At 43.8% G+C, this 24434-nt stretch overlaps 1 protein-coding gene across 3 annotated transcripts in view; it reads right to left on the bottom strand.

The window, feature by feature from the left end:
- Positions 1–24434, bottom strand: part of raver2 (ribonucleoprotein, PTB-binding 2) — a 151649-nt gene that overhangs the window by 40317 nt on the left and 86898 nt on the right. For all 3 annotated transcript variants that reach the window (XM_046301635.1, XM_046301636.1, XM_046301637.1), the window contains exon 4: positions 16919–17110. In XM_046301635.1, coding sequence (XP_046157591.1) covers positions 16919–17110 — 192 coding nt within the window. The remainder of the gene's footprint in view (positions 1–16918; positions 17111–24434) is intronic.

Genomic DNA, 24434 nt, shown 5'->3' with positions numbered 1-24434 from the left:
GAGAGATATGGAGTGCAGAACTGGGGTAGCTCAGATGAGTTGCAGAAAACGCTGAAGTTGTAGAGTGAGGTTGAAGTTGACTGAGTGAACAGGGTAAACAGGTCCTGAGGGAATCCAAGGTGGTGGTGGTGAGTGAAGTCCAGAGCAAGGTGGTTAGGTGGTGAGTGAAGTCCAGAGCAAGGTGGTGGTGGTGAGTGAAGTCCAGAGCAAGGTGGTTAGGTGGTGAGATGTGGTACATGAGCCAGAGACAGAGCGGTAACTGCAACGAGAGGACAAAACGGTGTAAGGCAGGGAAACAAGCACAGCAGGGCAATAGGATCTTGAGAACTGACATAAGGCTAGGATAACGACTGACTGAGCAGAGTTTACGATCTGGCAGAGTGGAGGTGGCAGGAATGAGTATATGTAGAGGTCTTGATTAGGGGACGATTTCCAGCTGGTAGGGATCTGCTCTGACTCCAGCACACCTGTCTCCAACCACACAATCACACCAAGAGAGAGAGAGAGAGTATACAGGGGGAGAACTGCAGGTCAGGATGACACTGAATGAACACCAGAGGGTGTAGTGGGAGCAGATGTGACTATGTGACTATGGACGCCACCTGGCGCACGATCCAGCTTGTCTGGGTGCGAGGTGTAAAAATAATGTAAATGGGAGGGATCCAGAATGTGATGACGGGGCACCCAGCTACACTCCTGAGGCCCATATCCTTCCCAGTCCACCAGATACTGCCAACCATGGCCCCAATGGTGCACTTCCAAAAGCCGCCCGACCGTATAGGCAGGATGGTCGTCGATGAGACGAGGGGGGGGGGGGGCTTCAGGAGGGGACAAGGAACTGGAGCAGACTGGTTTGATCAATGATACTTGGAAGGTGGGGTGAATTTTGAGAGAGTCAGGGAGGTTTAGATGAACAGCAGAGGAGTTTATGACACAATCAATCTCGAAGGGGCCAATGAATCGGGGAGCTAGTTTTTCAAAACCACTTTCAGAGGCAAGTCCTTTGAAGAAAGCCATGGAGTGTAAACTGGAGCTGCAGCACGATGACAGTTAGCCTTGGATTGGGTCCTGGCTGAGGCACGAAGAAGGGCAGCCCGGGCTCTTCTCCAGGTGCGATGACAACGGCGCATGTGTTCCTGGACTGAGGGCACCGCTACTTCAACCTCTTGGGCAGGGAACAAGGGAAGTTGGCAACCCAGAGCACACTCAAAGGGAGACATACCTAATGAGGCGTTGATGAGGGTGTTGTGGGCGTATTCCACCCTTGGGTAGCTGGGCACTCCAGGAGGAAGGGTTTGCTGAAGTAACACAGAGTATAGCAGTTTCCAACTCAAAAAAGCTCACGTTTGAGTTCCTTGCTCAGAACATGAGAACATATGAAAGTCGGTGGTTCCTTTTAACATGAGACTTCAATATTTCAATGTAAGAGGTTTTAGGTTGTAGTTAATATAGCATTTATAGGACTATTTCTCTCTATACCATTTGTATTTCATATAACTTTGACTATTGGATGTTCTTATAGGCACTATAGTATTGCCAGTGTAACAGTATAGCTTCAGTCCCTCTCCCTGCCCCTACCTGGGCTCGAACTAGGAACACATCGACAACAGCCACACTCGAAGCAGCGTTACCCATTGCTCCACAAAAGCTTCGGCCCTTCAGAGCAAGGGGAATATCTACTCCAAGTCTCAGAGCGAGTGACGTTTGAAACGCTATTAGCGCACACCCAGCTAACCAACTAGCCATTTCACATCGGTTACACCAGCCATTAGGTTGATAGTCTTGAAGTCATAAACAGCGCCGTGCTTGCTGCTGGCAAAACGCACAAAAGTGCTGTTTGAATGAATGCTTACGAGCCTGCTGCTGCCTACCACCGCTCAGTCAGACTGCTCTATCAAATCATAGACTTAATTATAACATAACACACAGAAATATGAGCCTTTGGCCATTAATATGGTCGAATCCGGAAACTATCCTTTCGAAAACAAAACGTTTATTATTTCAGTGAAATACGGAACCGTTTGGTATTTTATCTAATGGGTGGCATCCCTATGTCTAAATATACTTGTTACATTTGTAATGGATGTGAAACGGTTAGCGGTGGTGAGCTAAATAGCGTTTCAATCGGTGACGTCACTTGCTCTGAAACCTTGAAGTAGCCGTTCCCCTTGCTCTGCAAAGTGATGGGTAACGATGCTTCGTGGGTGACTGTTGTTGATGTGTGCAGAGGGTCCCTGGTTCGCGCCCGGGTATGGGCGAGGGGACGGTCTAAAGTTATACTGTTACATTGATGCTGTTGACCTGGATCACTGGTTGCTGCGGAAAAGGAGGAGGTCAAAAGGGGGGTGAGTGTAACGGATGTGAAACGGTTAGCAGTGGTGCGCACTAAATAGCGTTTCAATCGGTGACGTCACTTGCTCTGAAACCTTGAAGTAGTTGTTCCCCTTGCTCTGCAGGGGCGAGGGGACGGTCTAAAGTTATACTGTTACACATTGCACAACCTTCAATGTTATGTCATAATTACGTAAAATTCTGGTAAATTAGTACGCAATGAGCCAGGCTGCCCAAACTGTTGCATATTCCCTGACTCTGCGTGCAATGAACGCAAGAGAAATGACACAATTTCACCTGGTTAATATTGCCTGCTAACCTGGATTTCTTTTAGCTAAATATGCACGTTTAAAAATATATACTTCTGTGTATTGATTTTAAGAAGCGCATTGGTGTGTATGGTTAGGTACAGTCGTCCAACGATTGTGCTTTTTTCGCAAATGCGCTTTTGTTAAATCATCCCCCAGCATTGCATCGATTATATGCAACGCAGGACACGCTAGATAAACGAGTAATATCATCAACCATGTGTAGTTAACTAGTGATTATGATTGGTTGATTGTTTTTTGTAAGATAAGTTTAATGCTAGCTAGCAACTTACCTTGGCTTCTACTGCATTCGCGTAACAGGCAGTCTCCTCGTGGAGTGCAATGAGAGGCAGGTGGTTAGAGCGTTGGACTAGTTGACTGTAAGGTTGCAAGATTGGATCCCCCGAACTGACAAGGTGAAAATCTGTCGTTCTGTCCCTGAACAAGGCAGTTAACCCACCGTTCCTAGGCTGTCACTGAAAATAAGAATGTGTTCTTAACTAACTTGCCTAATTAAATAAAGGTATAAAAAATATATATATTTAAAAAATGGTGCCCAAAAATACCGATTTCCGATTGTCATGAAAACGAATTAATTAATCGGCCATTCCGATTAATCGGTCGACCTCTAGACAAGGTATGGGAAGAGGACAAAGCAGACAATGTGTAGTTTTGGTGGAGGATTTATTCCAGGCACAGACTGAGCAAACTGATATGAATTCCCGAATGTGTCTCTCTCCATGGTGGGCCACCAAAATCGCTGACGTAGGAAGGCGACTGTCCGGTTCATGCCAGGGTTACAGGTGAGGTGAGTAGAATGGGCCCATTGAAAAACATCAGAACGAACTGAATCTGGCACAAACAGAGCCTTACAAGGGCTGTTTCTAGGATCAGGCTGGTTCAGCTGAGCCTGACGAACACGAGATTCAATCTTCCAGGAAACAGCAGCAATGATGCAAGCTCTGAACTTTTGTTGTCTGCGGTGAACCGAGAGAGGGCATCAGGCTTGGTATTCTTAGATCCGGGGCGATAAGTGAGTGTGAATCTTCCAAAAAACAATGCCCACCTGGCCTGCTGAGAGTTGAGACATTTGGCGGTCTGGATGTAGGCTAGATTTTTATGATCCGTCCACACAATGAAGGGAAGTACTAAACCCTCTAACCAGTGACGCCACTCCTCAAGAGCCAGCTTAACAGGCAAGAGCTCCCGGTTGCCTACTTCAGAATGTCTCTCTGCAGGTGAGAGCTTGCGGGACAAGAAGGCACAAGGATGGAGCTTCTGATCCACGGGAGAATGTTGAGACAGAACAGCACCTACCCCAGTGTCGGAAGCATCCACCTCCAGGATGAACTGGAGTTCTTGGTCTGGCTGGGTAAGGATAAGAGCGGAAGTGGAGCGATGCTTGAGTTCCCAGAACGCTGCCTCTGCCTCAAGGGACCAGTGGAATGTATTGGAGGTTGAGGTGAGAGGAGCTGCCAAACGACTGTAGTCACGGATGAATCGTTTATAAAAATTGGCAAACCCCAGAAAATGCTGTAACTGCTTCAGATTCATGGGCACAGGCCACTCTATGACTGACATTACCTTGGCTGGGTCCATTCGTAGCTGTCCTTGAGCAATAATGTAACCCAAGAAGGACACAGCCTTGACAAATAGCTTATTCTCCAATAGCCTTTGGAGAACTTGGTGGACGTGATGCTTGTGAGCCTCAATGTCCTTCGGGAAAAAAAGAATGTCATCCACATAGACAAAAACAAAACGCCAAATGACATCCCTCAGGACATCATTCACCAGGCCCTGAGAAACAGCCGGGGCGTTAGTGAGGCCAAAAGGCATAACGATAATGTCCAAGTGTTGTGTTGAATGCCCTTTTCCACTCGCCTCCCTCTCTGATGCGGATAAGGTAGTTTAATAAATAGTAGTTTAATAAATAATGTGGCACCATGGAGGGGGGAAAAAGCAGAACTGATCAGTGGCAAGGGATACTTCTTCATGACGGTAATACTATTCAACCCACGGAAGTCTATGTATGGCCTCGGTGACCCGTCCTTCTTCTTGACAAAGAAAAATCCAGCTCCCACCAGAAAGAAAGAAGGCCTGACCATGTCCGACAGCCAGGGAGTCCTGGATGTATTCCTCCATGGCTTCTTGCTTGGGGTGAGAGATGTTATACAACCTGCTACTAGGGAGAGGAGCTCCAGGCTGAAGCTCGATATCGATGAGAGCAGACAGAGGAAAAGCCTCACTCTGCCACACAAGGTTGGCCTTGAGTAGGGTTCTGGGAGACGATGGGCAGGCGATTTGGCTCAACAGTATATCCCCTACTACTGCCGAACCCACTCTTTTGCTGGACACAGGGTACAAGTGAAGACCAGGTGACCAACCTGGCCACAATACAGACAGCTCTTAGTACTAATACGCCGCTGCCTCTCCTCTGGAGATAGACGAGTCCCGCCGAGCTGCATGGGTTCAGGATTGGAACCTGCCTGGAGATGTGATGCAGTTGTAGAATTTGAGCAAGGCACAGAAGCAGACGTTATGGGACATGCAACTGTCATGACATTGCCCTCTTTGGGTACAGCAAGCCCCATCCCCCTTTCCCTGCCTCCTACAACAAGGCTGCTGTGGTCAGAGATGTCGTAAATTCCTGGAAGAGATTGTGGACACAGTATAGAGATAGAGTGAAGTTTCATAGAGAACAAAGGAATTTCTTCCACCTCACAGAACTTGAGGTCCGAACATCATTTATGTTCCGGTGAAGGTATAAAAGATCGGTGAAGAATCCAGCTACGAACTGGTCCATTTGTTACAACTTGGTAAAACTCATGGGAGACGGTGTGGCCACATTACCATAACATTACCATAATCTAATTGTTGTATAAGCTGAATGAGTAAGAATGATACTGTTAGTTAGCTAGTCATTGTACTTCCGGCGCCGACTGAGATGGCCGCCTCGCTTCGCGTTCCTAGGAAACTATGCAGTTTTTTGTTTTTTTACGTGTTATTTCTTACATTAGTACCCCAGGTCATCTTAGGTTTCATTACATACAGTCGAGAAGAACTACTGAATATAAGATCAGCGTCAACTCACCATCAGTACGACCAAGAATATGTTTTCCGCGACGCGGATCCTGTGTTCTGCCTTACAAACAGGACAACGGAATGGATCGCATGCAGCGACCCAAGGAAACGACTCCGAAAAAGAGGGAAACGCGGCGGTGTTCTGGTCAGACTCCGAAAAAGGGCACATCGCGCACCACTTCCCAGTATTCTTCTTGCCAATGTCCAGTCTCTCGACAACAAGGTTGATGAAATCCGAGCAAGGGTGGCATTCCAGAGGGATATCAGAGACTGCAACGTTCTCTGCTTTACGGAGACATGGCTTACTGGGAAAACGCTATCCAGGGCGGTACAGCCAACGGGTTTCTCCACGCATCGCGCCGACAGAAACAAACATCTCTCTGGTAAGAAGAGTGGAGGGGCGTATGCCTCATGACTAACGGGACATGGTGTGATGAAGGAAACATACAGGAACTCAAATCCTTCTGTTCACCTGATTTAGAATTCCTCACAATCAAATGTAGACCGCATTATCTTCCAAGAGAATTCTCTTCGATTATAATCACAGCCGTATATATCCCCCCCAAGCAGACACATCGATGGCTCTGAACGAACTTTATTTAACTCTTTGCAAACTGGAAAACATTTATCCGGAGGCTGCATTCATTGTAGCTGGGGATTTTAACAAAGCCAATCTGAAAACAAGACTCCTAAATTTTATCAGCATATCGATTGCGCAACCAGGGGTGGTAAAACCTTGGATCACTGTTACTCTAACTTCCGCGACGCATATAAGGCCCTGCCCCGCCCCCTTTCGGAAAAGCTGACCACGACTCCATTTTGCTGATCCCTGCCTACAGGCAGAAGCTAAAACAAGAGGCTCCCACGCTGAGGTCTGTCCAACGCTGGTCAGACCAAGCTGACTCTACACTCCAAGACTGCTTCCATCACGTGGACTGGGACATGTTTCGTATTGCGTCAGATGGGAATATTGACGAATACGCTGATTCGGTGTGCGAGTTCATAAGAACGTGCGTCGAAGATGTCGTTCCCATAGCAACGATAAAAACATTCCCTAACCAGAAACCGTGGATTAATGGCAGCATTCGCGTGAAACTGAAAGCGCGAACCACTGCTTTTAATCAGGGCAAGGTGTCTGGCAACATGACTGAATACAAACAGTGCAGCTATTCCCTCCGTAAGGCTATCAAACAAGCTAAGCGTCAGTACAGAGACAAAGTGGAATCTCAATTCAATGGCTCAGACACAAGAGGCATGTGGCAGGGTCTACAGTCAATCACGGACTACAAGATGAAATCCAGCCCAGTCACGGACCAGGATGTCTTGCTCCCAGGCAGACTAAATAACTTTTTGCCCGCTTTGAGGACAATACAGTGCCACTGACACGGCCTGCAACGGAAACATGCAGTCTCTCCTTCACTGCAGCCGAGGTGATTAAGACATTTAAACGTGTTAACCCACGCAAGGCTGCAGGCCCAGACGGCATCCCCAGCCGCGCCCTCCGAGCATGCGCAGACCAGCTGGCCGGTGTGTTTACGGACATATTCAATCAATCCCTATACCAGTCTGCTGTTCCCACATGCTTCAAGAGGGCCACCATTGTTCCTGTTCCCAAGAAAGCTAAGGTAACTGAGCTAAACGACTACCGCCCCGTAGCACTCACTTCCGTCATCATGAAGTGCTTTGAGAGACTAGTCAAGGACCATATCACCTCCACCCTACCTGACACCCTAGACCCACTCCAATTTGCTTACCGCCCAAATAGGTCCACAGACGATGCAATCTCAACCACACTGCACACTGCCCTAACCCACCTGGACAAGAGGAATACCTATGTGAGAATGCTGTTCATCGACTACAGCTCGGCATTCAACACCATAGTACCCTCCAAGCTCGTCATCAAGCTCGAGACCCTGGGTCTCGACCCCGCCCTGTGCAACTGGGTACTGGACTTCCTGACGGGCCGCCCCAGGTGGTGAGGGTAGGCAACAACATCTCCTCCCCGCTGATCCTCAACACGGGGCCCCACAAGGGTGCGTTCTGAGCCCTCTCCTGTACTCCCTGTTCACCCACGACTGCGTGGCCACGCACGCCTCCAACTCAATCATCAAGTTTGCGGACGACACAACAGTGGTAGGCTTGATTACCAACAACGACGAGACGGCCTACAGGGAGGAGGTGAGGGCCCTTGGAGTGTGGTGTCAGGAAAATAACCTCACACTCAACGTCAACAAAACTAAGGAGATGATTGTGGACTTCAGGAAACAGCAGAGGGAACACCCCTATCCACATCGATGGAACAGTAGTGGAGAGGGTAGCTAGTTTTAAGTTCCTCGGCATACACATCACAGACAAACTGAATTGGTCCACTCACACTGACAGCGTCGTGAAGAAGGCGCAGCAGCGCCTATTCAACCTCAGGAGGCTGAAGAAATTCGGCTTGTCACCAAAAGCACTCACAAACTTCTACAGATGCACAATCGAGAGCATCCTGGCGGGCTGTATCACCGCCTGGTACGGCAACTGCTCCGCCCTCAACCGTAAGGCTCTCCAGAGGGTAGTGAGGACTGCACAACGCATCACCGGGGCAAACTACCTGCCCTCCAGGACACCTACACCACCCGTTGTTACAGGAAGGCCATAAAGATCATCAAGGACATCAACCACCCGAACCACTGCCTGTTCACCCCGCTATCATCCAGAAGGCGAGGTCAGTACAGGTGCATCAAAGCTGGGACCGAGAGACTGAAAAACAGCTTCTATCTCAAGGCCATCAGACCGTTAAATAGCCACCACTAACATTGAGTGGCTGCTGCCAACACACTGTCATTGACACTGACCCAACTCCAGCCATTTTAATAATGGGAATTGATGGGAAATGATGTAAATATATCACTAGCCACTTTAAACAATGCTACCTTATATAATGTTACTTACCCTACATTATTCATCTCATATACATATGTATATACTGTACTCTACAACATCGACTGCATCCTTATGTAACACATGTATCACTAGCCACTTTAACTATGCCACTTTGTTTACTTTGTCTACATACTCATCTCATATGTATATACTGTACTCGATACCATCTACTGTATGCTGCTCTGTACCATCACTCATTCATATATCCTTATGTACATGTTCCTTATCCCCTTACACTGTGTATAAGACAGTAGTTTTGGAATTGTTAGTTAGATTACTTGTTGGTTATCACTGCATTGTCGGAACTAGAAGCACAAGCATTTCGCTACACTCGCATTAACATCTGCTAACCATGTGTATGTGACAATAAAATTTGATTTGATTTGATTTGATTTGATTTGATTTGTTTGTAAAATTGGGTAATGTGATTTTGGACTGTTTAATGAAGGAAACTCCAATTCCCTTATAAGTTTAACTAAATCAGAGGACCGCCCATGAGCCCAGTTAGGGTCAGGCATCCTTGGACAGCCCTTTTCTGCAATTCCAAATAAAACCCCAACTTTGAGAAGTTCTCACTAGACCATGTTTTTCTCCATTACGTGAAGACAAAGGTGGCAGACCATTGCTGAATGTTTTAACCATACCACGTGGTTAAACTCTTAGACTATCGATACCGACTGAATAAGATCAAGTCTTTGATATTAATTACTAATCTGCAGCTAGGAATTCGGTATCATTGAACGCGAAGAACGACAACCACAGAAACATCCATTCTACAACAACATGAATGAATGTCGCTCTGAACTACCCGAGAGAGAGAGAGAGAGGATGGAAACTCTCCAACAGAAACTAACTTTTCAACAGCGATCAAGATGACAGACTGAGCATAAATATAAATATTGATTGCAATTGTTCCCGAATGAGTGAGCGTTCATGTGCAAAGGATTAGTATTTCAATTGTTATAATTATCAAATCTGTAGTGACTTCTCAGTCAACACCCACTTCCCCTTTTGTCTAACAAGCCGCCATGCCGGTTTAGCCCACTAGGGCACATTCTCCTATCATTTCTTGTAACCATTTTTACTTTGTTTGTTTCTGTGAAATTTCTGTGAAATACTTAGTTAGTAAATAAATGAATTAAGACAATTGATGTATGGATGACTCATAGTGAAGACTGGGTTTGTGCAGATAACCAACAATTTACGACGTTTGGAATGAGACTAACGTGAGGTAAAGTAAATAATTGATTAATTCAAAGACTAATTGATAAGATATAAAATATCTGAAAAGTTATATTAGGAAATTATAACTTTGTAATCTGAATATTTTCCTTGGTGCCCCGACTTCCTAGTTAATTACAGTTACATGATTAATCAGTTTAATTTGCGTAATACTAATTACAGTGAATCTTTGATAAAAACTAAAAGTCTTCATTTAATGATAGTAAAGACATGACACAACCCTATCTCCCCTCTCCCACCGTCGCTCACGGAGACGGTTGTCAATGCGAATTATGAGAGAAATGAGTTTGTCAAGTCCATCAGGCTCTTCTCTGGATACCAACTCGTCCTTGAGGGCCTCAGTGAGTGCGTTCCGGAATGCTCCCTGAAGGGCCTCGTCATTCCAGCCGCTCTCTGCGGCGAGGGTGCGGAACTCACATGCCATCTCAGCCACACTCTGAGAACCTTGACGAAGGGACAGAAGTCATTCCTTCCACAGACCGGGTGGTCGAAGACCACCCTCATCTCATCTGTGAATCCACTGTTGCAGAAGCAGATAGATGACTGTCTCTCCCAAACTGCAGTGGCCCAGGAGAGCGCTGCTCCCAGAAGGCAGCCAATCAAAAAATACATTTTTGCGCAATCATTAGCATAAGAGTAGGGCTGTTGCTCAAACACGAGTGAACATTGTACAAGAAAGGTATCTCCAACCACACAATCACACCAAGAGAGAGAGAGAGAGTATACAGGGGGAGAACTGCAGGTTAGGACGACACCGGATGAACACCAGAGGGCGTAGTGGGGGCAGATGTGACATTTATTTATTTCATCACATTCCCAGTGGGTCAGAAGTTTACATACACTCAACTACTATTTGGTAGCATTGACTTTAAATTGTTTAACTTGGGTCAAACGTTTCTGGTAGCCTTCCACAAGCTTCCCACAATAACTTGGGTAAATTTGGGTGAATTCTGGCCCATTCATCCTGACAGAGTGGGTGTAACTGAGTCAGGTTCATAGGCCTCCTTGCTCGCACACGGTTTTTCAGTTCTGCCCACAAAATGTCTATCTTAAAGATCTTAAAGATACACTTCTCGTTAATCCAACCACAGTGTCTGATTTCAAAAAGGCTTTTTGGCAAAAGCAGAACATATTATATTAGGTCAGCAACTAGTCACAGAAAGCATTCAGCCATTTTCCAACCAAAGAGAGGTGTCACAAAAAGCAGAAATATAGATCAAATGAATCACTAACCTTTGACGATCTTCATCAGATGACACTCCCAGTACTCAATGTTACACAATACATGTATGTTTTGTTCGATCAAGTTCATGTTTATATCCAAAAACCTCAGTTTACATTGGCGCCATGTTCAGAAATGCCTCCAAAACATCCAGAGATATTGCAGAGAGCCACGTCAAATAACAGAAATACTCATCATAAACTTTGATGAAAGATACATGTTTTACATAGAATTAAAGATAAACTTGTTCTTAATGCAACCTCTGTGTCAGATTTCAAAAAAGCTTTACGGCATAAGCACAATATTCAATCATCTGAGAACAGCGTTCAGCCACAAAAGCAAGCCATAGTGTTACCCGCCAAATTGTGGAGTCAACAAAAGTCATAAATAGCATTATGAATCTTTACTTACCTTTGCTGATCTTCGTCGGAATGCACTCCCAGGACTCCCACAAGAAATGTTCGTATTGTTCGATTACGTCCATATTTATGTCCTCCGTTTTATTCGCGTGTTTAGTTCACTATTCCAAAGGCACAATGCGCGAGCGCAAAATCCAGACGAAAAGTCAAAAGAGTTCCATTACAGTTTGTAGAAACATGTCAAACGATGTTTACAATCAATCCTTAGGGTCTTTTTACAATTAATCTTCAATAATATTCCAACCGGACAATAGCGTATTCATTACAGAGGAAAAGGAAGGAACGGCGCACCCGCGTGACCGTGCAGTAGTCCACTTGTTGAAGCAGCTCTTATTCGACACCCTTCCACAATAGAAGCCTCAAACAACTTTCTAAAGACTGTTGACATCTGCTGGATACCTTGGGAAGTGCAATCTGACCCCATAGACACAGAATATTGGATCGGCAATCAAATGAAACTACAAACCTCAGATTTCCCACTTCCTGGTTGGATTTGTCTCAGGTTTTCGCCTGCCATATGAGTTCTGTTATACTCACAGACATCATTCAAACAGTTTTCGAAACTTCAGAGTGTTTTCTATCCAATACTACTAATAATATGCATATATTAGCATGTGGGACAGAGTAGCAGGCAGTTTACTCTGGGCACCTTAATCATCCAAGCTACTCAATACTGCCCCCCTGTCACCAAGAAGTTAAGCCATTTTGTCACAACTTTGGAAGTATGCTTGGAGTCATTGTCCATTTGGAAGATCCATTTGTGACCAAGCTTTAACTTCCTGACTGATGTCTTGAGAAGTTGCTTAAATATATTCACGTAATTATTTTTAGCATTTCCCATGATGCCATCTATTTTCATGATGCCATCTATGCAGCCCCACAACATGATGCTGCCACCCCCGTGCTTCAGGGTTGGGATGTTGTTCTTCGGCTTACCTCCACCTTTTTAATCAAAACATAATGATGGTCATTATGGCCAAGCAGTTCAATTTTTGTTTCATCAGACCAGAGGACATTTCTCCAAAAAGTATGATTTTTGTCCCCATGTGCAGTTGCAAACTGTAGTCTGGCTTTTTTATGCGGTTTTGGAGCAGTGGCTTCTTCCTTGTTGAGTGGCCTTTCAGGTTATGTCGATATAGGACTCGTTTTACAGTGGATATAGATACTTTTGTACCTGTTTCCTCCAGCAACTTCACAAGGTCTTTTGCTGTTGTTCTGGGATTGATTTGCACTTTTCGCCCTAAAGTACGCTCATCTCTAGGAGACAGAACTCGTCTCCTTCCTGAGCGGTATGACAGCTTTGTTGTCCCATTGTGTTTATACTTCCGTACTATTGTTTGTACAGATGAACTTGGTACCTTCAGGCATTTAGAAATAGCCCCCAAGGATGAACCAGACTTGTGGAGGTCTACAATGTTTTTCTGATGTCTTGGCTGATTTCTTTTGATTTTCCCATAATGTCAAGCAAAGAAGCACTGAGTTTGAAGGTAGGCCTTGGAATGCATCCACAGGTACACCTACAATTGACTCAAATGATGTCAATTAGCCTATCAGAAGCTTCTAAAGCCATGACATAATATTCTGGAATTTTCCTAGCTGTTTAAATGCACAGTCAACTTAGTGTATGTAAACTTCTGACCCACTGGATAAGTGAAATAATCTGTCTGTAAACAATTGTTGGAAAAATTACTTGTGTCATGCACAAAGTAGACGTTATAACCGACTTGCCAAACCTATAGTTTGTTAACAAGACATTTGTGGAGTGGTTGAAAAACAAGTGTGTGTGTGTGTGTGTGTGTGTGTGTGTGTGTGTGTGTGTGTGTGTGTGTGTGTGTGTGTGTGTGTGTGTGTGTGTGTGTGTGTGTGTGTGTGTGTGTGTGTGTGTGTGTGTGTGTGTGTGTGTGTGTGTGTGTGTGTGTGTGTGTGTGTGTGTGTGTGTATGTATGTATGTATGTATGTATGTATGTATGTATGTATGTATGTATGTATGTATGTATGTATGTATGTATGTATGTATGTATGTATGTATGTATGTATGTATGTATGTATGTATGTATGTATGTATGTATGTATGTATGTATGTATGTATGTATGTATGTATGTATGTATGTATGTATCTCCTTCTCTCTCATTCTCTCTGTCTGTCTTATTCTCTCCCTCTCCTTGAGAAAATGTCAGTATGCATCAGTCTGTTTGGTTGGTTGCTGGTTGGTTCCCTCAAGCACGAGAAAACCAGGCTCCCACATCATCACACCAGGGAGAAAGGGAAGGCGAGAGAGGGAGGGAGGGTGGAGAGAAGAAAATAGGAGGGGGGAAGTCCATCTGCGACTGTGTTCACACTCAGTTTCACAAACTGAAGAAATGACAGTAGTATTCCTCTACTGAGCACAGTGGCTCTCCTCCTCATCCTCTCCTCTCCTTCCAGGGTTCTTATGTTGCTTTTGTTTCTGTCTGAATCTCATTTTGTAATGTACTCAACAGAAAGAGCCTGGTGCATGCTCCTCTACAGAATTAAATAGGATCTCTATGTGCTCTTCACTTTCTAGGAAATACTTGCTTTTCTAAGAACTACTCAACCTATTCACTGTCTTGAGTATTTAAAGTATTCAGTCTCTAAGTGCACTGTTAAGACTATCTCTGAGACACATGGGTCGTCTGATAATATACCTGAGATGTACCAGAGTACTATCTCTGAGAACATGGGTCGTCTGATAATATACCTGGGATGTACCAGAGTACTATCTCTGAGACACAGGGGTCGTCTGATAATATACCTGGGATGTACCAGAGTACTATCTCTGAGACACAGGGGTCGTCTGATAATATACCTGAGATGTACCAGAGTACTATCTCTGAGACACAGGGGTCGTCTGATAATATACCTGGGATGTACCAGAGTACTATCTCTGAGACACAGGGGTCCTCTGATAATATACCTGGGATGTACCAGAGTACTATCTCTGAGACACAGGGGTCGTCTGATAATATACCTGGGATGTACCACAGTCCTATCTCTGAGACACAGGGGTCGTCTGATAATATACCTGGGATGTACCAGAGTACTATCTCTGAGACACAGGGGTCGTCTGATAATATACCTGGGATGTACCAGAGTACTATACATTATACTGTCCACAGTCACCTGGTATGACCAAGTTGATGCTGAGGTGTTGACAGATTGACAGTTTCTCCTACCATCTTTTCATCTCAAAAGGTAGAAATTAGAGAGTGAGTGGGGTAGAGGTGAGGTGCTCAAAGTACTGTGTGTGCACGTATTTAAGTGTGCGTGTAGACTTCAATGGTTGTATGTGTGTGTGTGGATGACTTTGACTGTGCATGTGTCTGAGTACATTCCAGTAGTGTATGTGTCTGTTTGTGTGCATGTCAGTTTTTGTATGTGTGTAGGCATGTGTGTGTCAGGGGCAGTGAGCACAGCAGGGTTGTCAGAAGCAGGGATTTCTGTCAGAAGCGAACAGAGGAGTGGGCTCATTGTGAGGCAGGGCTACATTAGGACAACTCTTAAAATAACTTCCACTGTTATTGTTTCTGCCAGACAGCACCACAGTACGAGAGAAAGAAGGAACGGGAGGTGATATGTATGCATGTATACAGATTTATGTTTAAATTTTCAGAATACCATGGCATTGTTGAATACTCGTTTCTGATTGGTTTGAAGGGCATTCTAGAGCGAGCATTATTTCCCTTTATAAACTGGGTGGTTCAAGTCCTGAATGCTGATTGGCTGAAAGCCGTGATGTATGAGGCTGTGTACCATGGGTATGACAAAACATTTATTTTTACTGTTCTAATTACATTTGTAACCCGTTTATAACAGCAGTAAGTCACCTCGGGGTGGTATAGGCCCTATATATGTGGTATAGGCCCTATATACCACGACTAAGGGCTGTATACAGGTACTCCTTGTTGCGTCGTGCAAAGAACAGCCCTTAGCTGTGGTATATTGGCCATATTCCACACCCCCTTGGGCCTTATTGCTTAAATAATACACTGATTGTACAAAACATTAGGAACACCTGCTCTTTCCATGACATAGACTGACCAGGTGAATCCAGGTGAAAGCTATGATGTCACTTGTTAAATACACTTCAATCAGTGTAGATGAAGGGTAGGAGACAGGTTAAAGAAGGATTTTTAAGCCTTGAGGCAACTGAGACATGGATTGTGTATGTGTGCCATTCAGAGGGTGAATGGGCAAGAGAAAATATTTAAGTGCCTTTGAAGGGATGGTAGTAGGTGCCTGGCGCACAGGTTTGAGTGTGTCAAGAACTGCAATACTGCTGTGTTTTCAAGCTCAACAGTTTCCCGTGTGTATCAAGAATGGTCCACCACCCAAAGGACATCCAGCCAACTTGACACAACTGTGGGAAGCATTGGAGTCAACATGGGCCAGCATCCCTGTGGAACACTTTCAACACATTGAGTCCATGCTACAAACAATTGAAGACATTCTAAGGGCAAAAGGGGTACAACTCAATATTAGGAAGGTGTATATACAGTACATGTATGAATACTGTATAAGCAAGCATAGTGAGTGATCATTTTTACATGCATTCATTTGTATATCATTGGACTTTGTAAATCTGTCAGTTTATTAACGCTGAGTGATTAGTGTTTTTTGAGGTCGGTTTGGTTTCAGGTTTGATCATCTAAACATTAAATGCACTATCCATTATGTGGGTTGAATGCTGTAACAACACAGAATACAACTATGATGGTAGTGACTGCCCATGACTACTTAATAACCATCATTTATTCACATTACTTTAATGAAATATTGTTGTGTATTTTACATTTGATGACTTTATTTCATATCTCATCTCTATAGAGACTGTTGATGACTGCTGAATACCAACCATCACTTAGATCATGTATTTTCAGGTAGAGATACCTCGCGAAGCAACTGCTCTCTATCCCTCGATTGTGTGTTCTTCTCTCTCTTTCATGTAGCAGGTGTACAAGAAACACAAACCGGACAAGTAGCCGTGCAATGGATTATGGTCATTGTAGTTAATTACCACGTTTTCTGTGCTAAACTATGTAGAATATTGTCCTGTTGGAAACTACAACACTCTACTACATTGCACAGTTCAGGCTTGATCTGACATCTCTACAGAAACTGCACAATGTGCGCATTGAGTTCGCAGAAAAAAAAACGAACAAAATGGAATTAAAATAATTGAACCAACATTGGTCAATAAGTTGGTTAAATAACTTTTGGTTAATCACTCAGCACTATTGTTTATCCAGATTTGTATTAAACATACAGTATTGTGTGTGCACAAGTGGCCATGCTTGTGTATGTGTGTGTACGTATGTGTGTGTGTCCGTGCGTGTATGTGATTTGTCCTTCTAGACAAGGTACTTACCACACCCTGAGCAGCGATGAGCGCTGCCAATGTGCTCCTGCCTGTGGTTCCGGGGGTGCAGAGAGAGAGACGGATCTCCTGTCCTCCCACCAGTGTTCTGTCCATCTCTATCAGTATGGCCTCCGCCTGCTCTGCACTCTCATACTCCACCACCCCGAACCCTCGCACCGGGCTGCCCTCATCCTGGGCTAGCTGAAACACAGAAAACACACACACGTTATACACGACACATTACACACATCTCCCTCTCAACAGCACAGAGCTACAAACAAACAAACTGACAACAGTAAAAACAAGTACATACCAACATATAAACCTTGCACAATGCATTCCCAACACTCGCTTATTCCCCTCACAATCAGCGCAGTGTGTACGGAATAAAGCAACAACCTTATGTAGCCTTCACAGTGACTGGCAGTATACTCTCACAAGATGAGCTCTAACTCACACCCAACTCTGACACATTCCCAATACTCTCTCAGGTGGAGTAGTAGTACTGTATTACATCTATCATAGCTCAGGTGGAATAGCAGTACTGTACTGTATTACATCTATCATAGCTCAGGTGGAGTAGCAGTACTGTACTGTATTACATCTATCATAGCTCAGGTGGAGTAGCAGTACTGTATTACATCTATCATAGCTCAGGTGGAATAGCAGTACTGTACTGTATTACATCTATCATAGCTCAGGTGGAATAGCAGTACTGTACTGTATTACATCTATCATAGCTCAGGTGGAGTAGCAGTACTGTATTACATCTATCATAGCTCAGGTGGAGTAGCAGTACTGTACTGTATTACATCTATCATAGCTCAGGTGGAGTAGCAGTACTGTATTACATCTATCATAGCTCTGGTGGAGTAGTAGTACTGTACTGTATTACATCTATCATAGCTCAGGTGGAGTAGTAGTACTGTACTGTATTACATCTATCATAGCTCAGGTGGAGTAGCAGTACTGTACTGTATTACATCTATCATAGCTCAGGTGGAATAGCAGTACTGTATTACATCTATCATAGCTCAGGTGGAATAGCAGTACTGTACTGTATTACATCTATCATAGCTCAGGTGGAATAGCAGTACTGTATTACATCTATCATAGCTCAGGTGGAATAGCAGTACTGTACTGTATTACATCTATCATAGCTCAGGTGGAATAGCAGTACTGTACTGTATTACATCTATCATAGCTCAGGTGGAATAGCAGTACTGTACTGTATTACATCTATCATAGCTTAGGTGGAATAGCAGTACTGTACTGTATTACATCTATCATAGCTCAGGTGGAATAGCAGTACTGTATTACATCTATCATAGCTCAGGTGGAATAGCAGTACTGTACTGTATTACATCTATCATAGCTCAGGTGGAATAGCAGTACTGTACTGTATTACATCTATCATAGCTCAGGTGGAATAGCAGTACTGTACTGTATTACATCTATCATAGCTCAGGTCGAGTAGCAGTACTGTACTGTATTACATCTATCATAGCTCAGGTGGAATAGCAGTACTGTATTACATCTATCATAGCTTAGGTGGAGTAGCAGTACTGTATTACATCTATCATAGCTTAGGTGGAGTAGCAGTACTGTACTGTATTACATCTATCATAGCTCAGGTGGAATAGCAGTACTGTATTACATCTATCATAGCTCAGGTGGAATAGCAGTACTGTACTGTATTACATCTATCATAGCTCAGGTGGAATAGCAGTACTGTACTGTATTACATCTATCATAGCTCAGGTGGAATAGCAGTACTGTACTGTATTACATCTATCATAGCTCAGGTCGAGTAGCAGTACTGTACTGTATTACATCTATCATAGCTCAGGTGGAGTAGCAGTACTGTACTGTATTACATCTATCATAGCTCAGGTGGAATAGCAGTACTGTATTACATCTATCATAGCTCAGGTGGAGTAGCAGTACTGTACTGTATTACATCTATCATAGCTCAGGTGGAGTAGCAGTACTGTACTGTATCTATCATAGCTCAGGTGGAATAGCAGTACTGTATTACATCTATCATAGCTCAGGTGGAATAGCAGTACTGTACTGTATTACATCTATCATAGCTCAGGTGGAATAGCAGTACTGTATTACATCTATCATAGCTCAGGTGGAGTAGCAGTACTGTACTGTATTACATCTATCATAGCTCAGGTGGAGTAGCAGTACTGTACTGTATTACATCTATCATAGCTCAGGTGGAGTAGCAGTACTGTATTACATCTATCATAGCTCAGGTGGAATAGCAGTACTGTACTGTATTACATCTATCATAGCTCAGGTGGAGTAGCAGTACTGTATTACATGTATCATAGCTCAGGTGGAGTAGCAGTACCGTACTGTATTACATCTATCATAGCTCAGGTGGAGTAGCAGTACTGTATTACATCTATCATAGCTCAGGTGGAGTAGCAGTACTGTACTGTATTACATCTATCATAGCTCAGGTGGAGTAGCAGTACTGTACTGTATTACATCTATCATAGCTCAGGTGGAATAGCAGTACTGTATTACATCTATCATAGCTCAGGTGGAGTAGCAGTACTGTATTACATCTATCATAGCTCAGGTGGAGTAGCAGTACTGTATTACATCTATCATAGCTCAGGTGGAATAGCAGTACTGTATTACATCTATCATAGCTCAGGTGGAGTAGCAGTACTGTACTGTATTACATCTATCATAGCTCAGGTGGAGTAGCAGTACTGTACTGTATTACATCTATCATAGCTCAGGTGGAATAGCAGTACTGTACTGTATTACATCTATCATAGCTCAGGTGGAGTAGCAGTACTGTATTACATCTATCATAGCTCAGGTGGAGTAGCAGTACTGTATTACATCTATCATAGCTCAGGTGGAGTAGCAGTACTGTACTGTATTACATCTATCATAGCTTAGGTGGAGTAGCAGTACTGTACTGTATTACATATATCATAGCTCAGGTGGAGTAGCAGTACCGTACTGTATTACATCTATCATAGCTCAGGTGGAATAGCAGTACTGTACTGTATTACATCTATCATAGCTCAGGTGGAGTAGCAGTACTGTATTACATCTATCATAGCTCAGGTGGAGTAGCAGTACTGTATTACATCTATCATAGCTCAGGTGGAGTAGCAGTACTGTACTGTATTACATCTATCATAGCTTAGGTGGAGTAGCAGTACTGTACTGTATTACATCTATCATAGCTCAGGTGGAGTAGCAGTACTGTACTGTATTACATCTATCATAGCTCAGGTGGAGTAGCAGTACTGTATTACATCTATCATAGCTTAGGTGGAGTAGCAGTACTGTACTGTATTACATCTATCATAGCTCAGGTGGAGTAGCAGTACCGTACTGTATTACATCTATCATAGCTCAGGTGGAATAGCAGTACTGTGCTGTATTACATCTATCATAGCTCAGGTGGAGTAGCAGTACTGTATTACATCTATCATAGCTCAGGTGGAGTAGCAGTACTGTATTACATCTATCATAGCTCAGGTGGAATAGCAGTACTGTACTGTATTACATCTATCATAGCTCAGGTGGAATAGCAGTACTGTATTACATCTATCATAGCTCAGGTGGAGTAGCAGTACCGTACTGTATTACATCTATCATAGCTCAGGTGGAATAGCAGTACTGTACTGTATTACATCTATCATAGCTCAGGTGGAGTAGCAGTACTGTATTACATCTATCATAGCTCAGGTGGAGTAGCAGTACTGTATTACATCTATCATAGCTCAGGTGGAGTAGCAGTACTGTACTGTATTACATCTATCATAGCTTAGGTGGAGTAGCAGTACTGTACTGTATTACATCTATCATAGCTCAGGTGGAGTAGCAGTACTGTACTGTATTACATCTATCATAGCTCAGGTGGAGTAGCAGTACTGTATTACATCTATCATAGCTTAGGTGGAGTAGCAGTACTGTACTGTATTACATCTATCATAGCTCAGGTGGAGTAGCAGTACCGTACTGTATTACATCTATCATAGCTCAGGTGGAATAGCAGTACTGTGCTGTATTACATCTATCATAGCTCAGGTGGAGTAGCAGTACTGTATTACATCTATCATAGCTCAGGTGGAGTAGCAGTACTGTATTACATCTATCATAGCTCAGGTGGAATAGCAGTACTGTACTGTATTACATCTATCATAGCTCAGGTGGAATAGCAGTACTGTATTACATCTATCATAGCTCAGGTGGAATAGCAGTACTGTACTGTATTACATCTATCATAGCTCAGGTGGAGTAGCAGTACTGTATTACATCTATCATAGCTCAGGTGGAGTAGCAGTACTGTATTACATCTATCATAGCTTAGGTGGAGTAGCAGTACTGTACTGTATTACATCTATCATAGCTCAGGTGGAGTAGCAGTACTGTATTACATCTATCATAGCTTAGGTGGAGTAGCAGTACTGTATTACATCTATCATAGCTTAGGTGGAGTAGCAGTACTGTACTGTATTACATATATCATAGCTCAGGTGGAGTAGCAGTACTGTATTACATCTATCATAGCTTAGGTGGAGTAGCAGTACTGTACTGTATTACATATATCATAGCTCAGGTGGAGTAGTAGTACTGTATTACATCTATCATAGCTTAGGTGGAGTAGCAGTACTGTACTGTATTACATATATCATAGCTCAGGTGGAATAGCAGTACTGTACTGTATTACATCTATCATAGCTCAGGTGGAGTAGCAGTACTGTATTACATCTATCATAGCTCAGGTGGAGTAGCAGTACTGTACTGTATTACATCTATCATAGCTCAGGTGGAGTAGCAGTACTGTATTACATCTATCATAGCTCAGGTGGAGTAGCAGTACTGTATTACATCTATCATAGCTCAGGTGGAGTAGCAGTACTGTATTACATCTATCATAGCTTAGGTGGAGTAGCAGTACAGAATTACAATTATCATAGCTCAGGTGGAGTAGCAGTACCGTACTGTATTACATCTATCATAGCTCAGGTGGAATAGCAGTACCGTACTGTATTACATCTATCATAGCTCAGGTGGAATAGCAGTACTGTACTGTATTACATCTATCATAGCTCAGGTGGAGTAGCAGTACTGTATTACATCTATCATAGCTCAGGTGGAATAGCAGTACCGTACTGTATTACATATATCATAGCTCAGGTGGAATAGCAGTACTGTACTGTATTACATCTATCATAGCTCAGGTGGAGTAGCAGTACTGTACTGTATTACATCTATCATAGCTCAGGTGGAGTAGCAGTACTGTATTACATCTATCATAGCTCAGGTGGAGTAGCAGTACTGTATTACATCTATCATAGCTCAGGTGGAGTAGCAGTACTGTATTACATCTATCATAGCTATCATAGCTCAGGTGGAAGCTCAGGTGGCAGTACTGTACTGTATTACATCTATCATAGCTCAGGTGGAATAGCAGTACTGTACTGTATTACATCTATCATAGCTCAGGTGGAGTAGCAGTACTGTATTACATCTATCATAGCTCAGGTGGAGTAGCAGTACTGTATTACATCTATCATAGCTTAGGTGGAGTAGCAGTACTGTACTGTATTACATCTATCATAGCTCAGGTGGAATAGCAGTACTGTACTGTATTACATCTATCATAGCTCAGGTGGAGTAGCAGTACTGTACTGTATTACATCTATCATAGCTCAGGTGGAGTAGCAGTACAGGATTACAATTATCATAGCTCAGGTGGAGTAGCAGTACTGTACTGTATTACATCTATCATAGCTCAGGTGGAGTAGCAGTACTGGCTGGTTTCCAGTGACAGAGCAGTTTCTTCCTTGTGAAGTACAGGCTGATTTCCAGTGACAGAGCAGTTTCTTCCTCATGAAGTGCAGGCTGGTTTCCAGTGACAGAGCAGTTTCTTCCTCATGAAGTGCAGGCTGGTTTCCAGTGACAGAGCAGTTTCTTCCTTGTGAAGTACAGGCTGATTTCCAGTGACAGAGCAGTTTCTTCCTCATGAAGTACAGGCTGATTTCCAGTGACAGAGCAGTTTCTTCCTCATGAAGTGCAGGCTGGTTTCCAGTGACAGAGCAGTTTCTTCCTTGTGAAGTACAGGCTGATTTCCAGTGACAGAGCAGTTTCTTCCTCGTGAAGTACAGGCTGATTTCCAGTGACAGAGCAGTTTCTTCCTCATGAAGTGCAGGTTGATTTCCAGTGACAGAGCAGTTTCTTCCTCATGAAGTGCAGGCTGATTTCCAGTGACAGAGCAGTTTCTTCCTCGTGAAGTACAGGCTGATTTCCAGTGACAGAGCAGTTTCTTCCTCATGAAGTGCAGGCTGATTTCCAGTGACAGAGCAGTTTCTTCCTCGTGAAGTACAGGCTGATTTCCAGTGACAGAGCAGTTTCTTCCTCATGAAGTACAGGCTGATTTCCAGTAAGCACCAGCAGATAATTTCTCCTGACAGATATAATTACTTTACAGTTGCTGTCCATCATTACAACTAACAGGGACAGAGGGAGGGAGAGAAGGAAAGAGAGAAGGATGGAGGAAGGAGGGAAATACGATTGGGAGGGAGGGAGGATTGGTGAAAAGAGAGATGGATAGATGGATGGAGTGAAGGAGGGAGTTAGTTATGCCCTTGTCTGGAAAAGAGTCAATTTAAGCCCACTGTAATAGGACAAGGAGCCATACATCCTGGTACTTACTGTATGTCAGCCAATCAGCAGAAGGGATGAGTTAAATAATGCATCAGACCTTCTCACCCTTGTAGGGCCCTGAGTCCTTTCATACAACATTTAGATGCCAGCCTAGTAGCTAATGCAGACCAACGGGCATAACATGCTTCCAGATCACCACCAGTCACTGTTCAGCTGGATGGAATGGTAAGACAAGGCAGGACACAACTGGACTGAATCGCATATAGCAGAGATTCTCCACACAATAACACAGCTGCTCTCATAAGAGTTCAGTCATGACTCATAAGTCAGTTGTTGCTTATCCCCCATCCTCTCACCCCACATTTCCTCTCCTCCACTCCCACTCGTCTGTCAGTCCCCCCAGTCTGAGGAGCAGAGCTGTGGAGGAGGAGGTCGATAGGCCATCAGAATACATTAGCCATACTCTATGGAAATAAATGACCTTCCTCTCCTCCTTACCAGTCTACCAAATCAACACCCCGAGGAAGGGAATGAGGGAGGGACATAGAACACACATATGTCACTCCAGTGAGTGAGTGATGTTTGCAAAGCAAGAGAGAGAGAATGAGTGACAAAGAGAGAGAGAGAGAGAGAGAGAGAGAGAGAGAGAGACTGCTGTTACATGCAACCTCACAACTCTGAAAGAGTGTGTGTGTGTGTGTCAGGAGAAGGAAGAGTGAGTAGTACTGTGGTTTCCACAGCACAGCCCTCCTCTGTTTACAGCACTCAGGTGTAGGAGGTGTAAGTGTGTGCGTGTGCGTGCGTGCGTGCGTGCGTGCGTGCGTGCGTGTGTAATGCACTGGTCTGACTCTGAGAGCTTTATTTATAGTAC

Source organism: Oncorhynchus gorbuscha, linkage group LG15 (genome assembly GCF_021184085.1).
Source record: "Oncorhynchus gorbuscha isolate QuinsamMale2020 ecotype Even-year linkage group LG15, OgorEven_v1.0, whole genome shotgun sequence".
Lineage (NCBI taxonomy): Eukaryota > Metazoa > Chordata > Actinopteri > Salmoniformes > Salmonidae > Oncorhynchus > Oncorhynchus gorbuscha.
The sequence above is the reverse complement of the archived record's forward strand: the minus strand, read 5'-3'. Positions and strand labels throughout refer to the sequence as shown.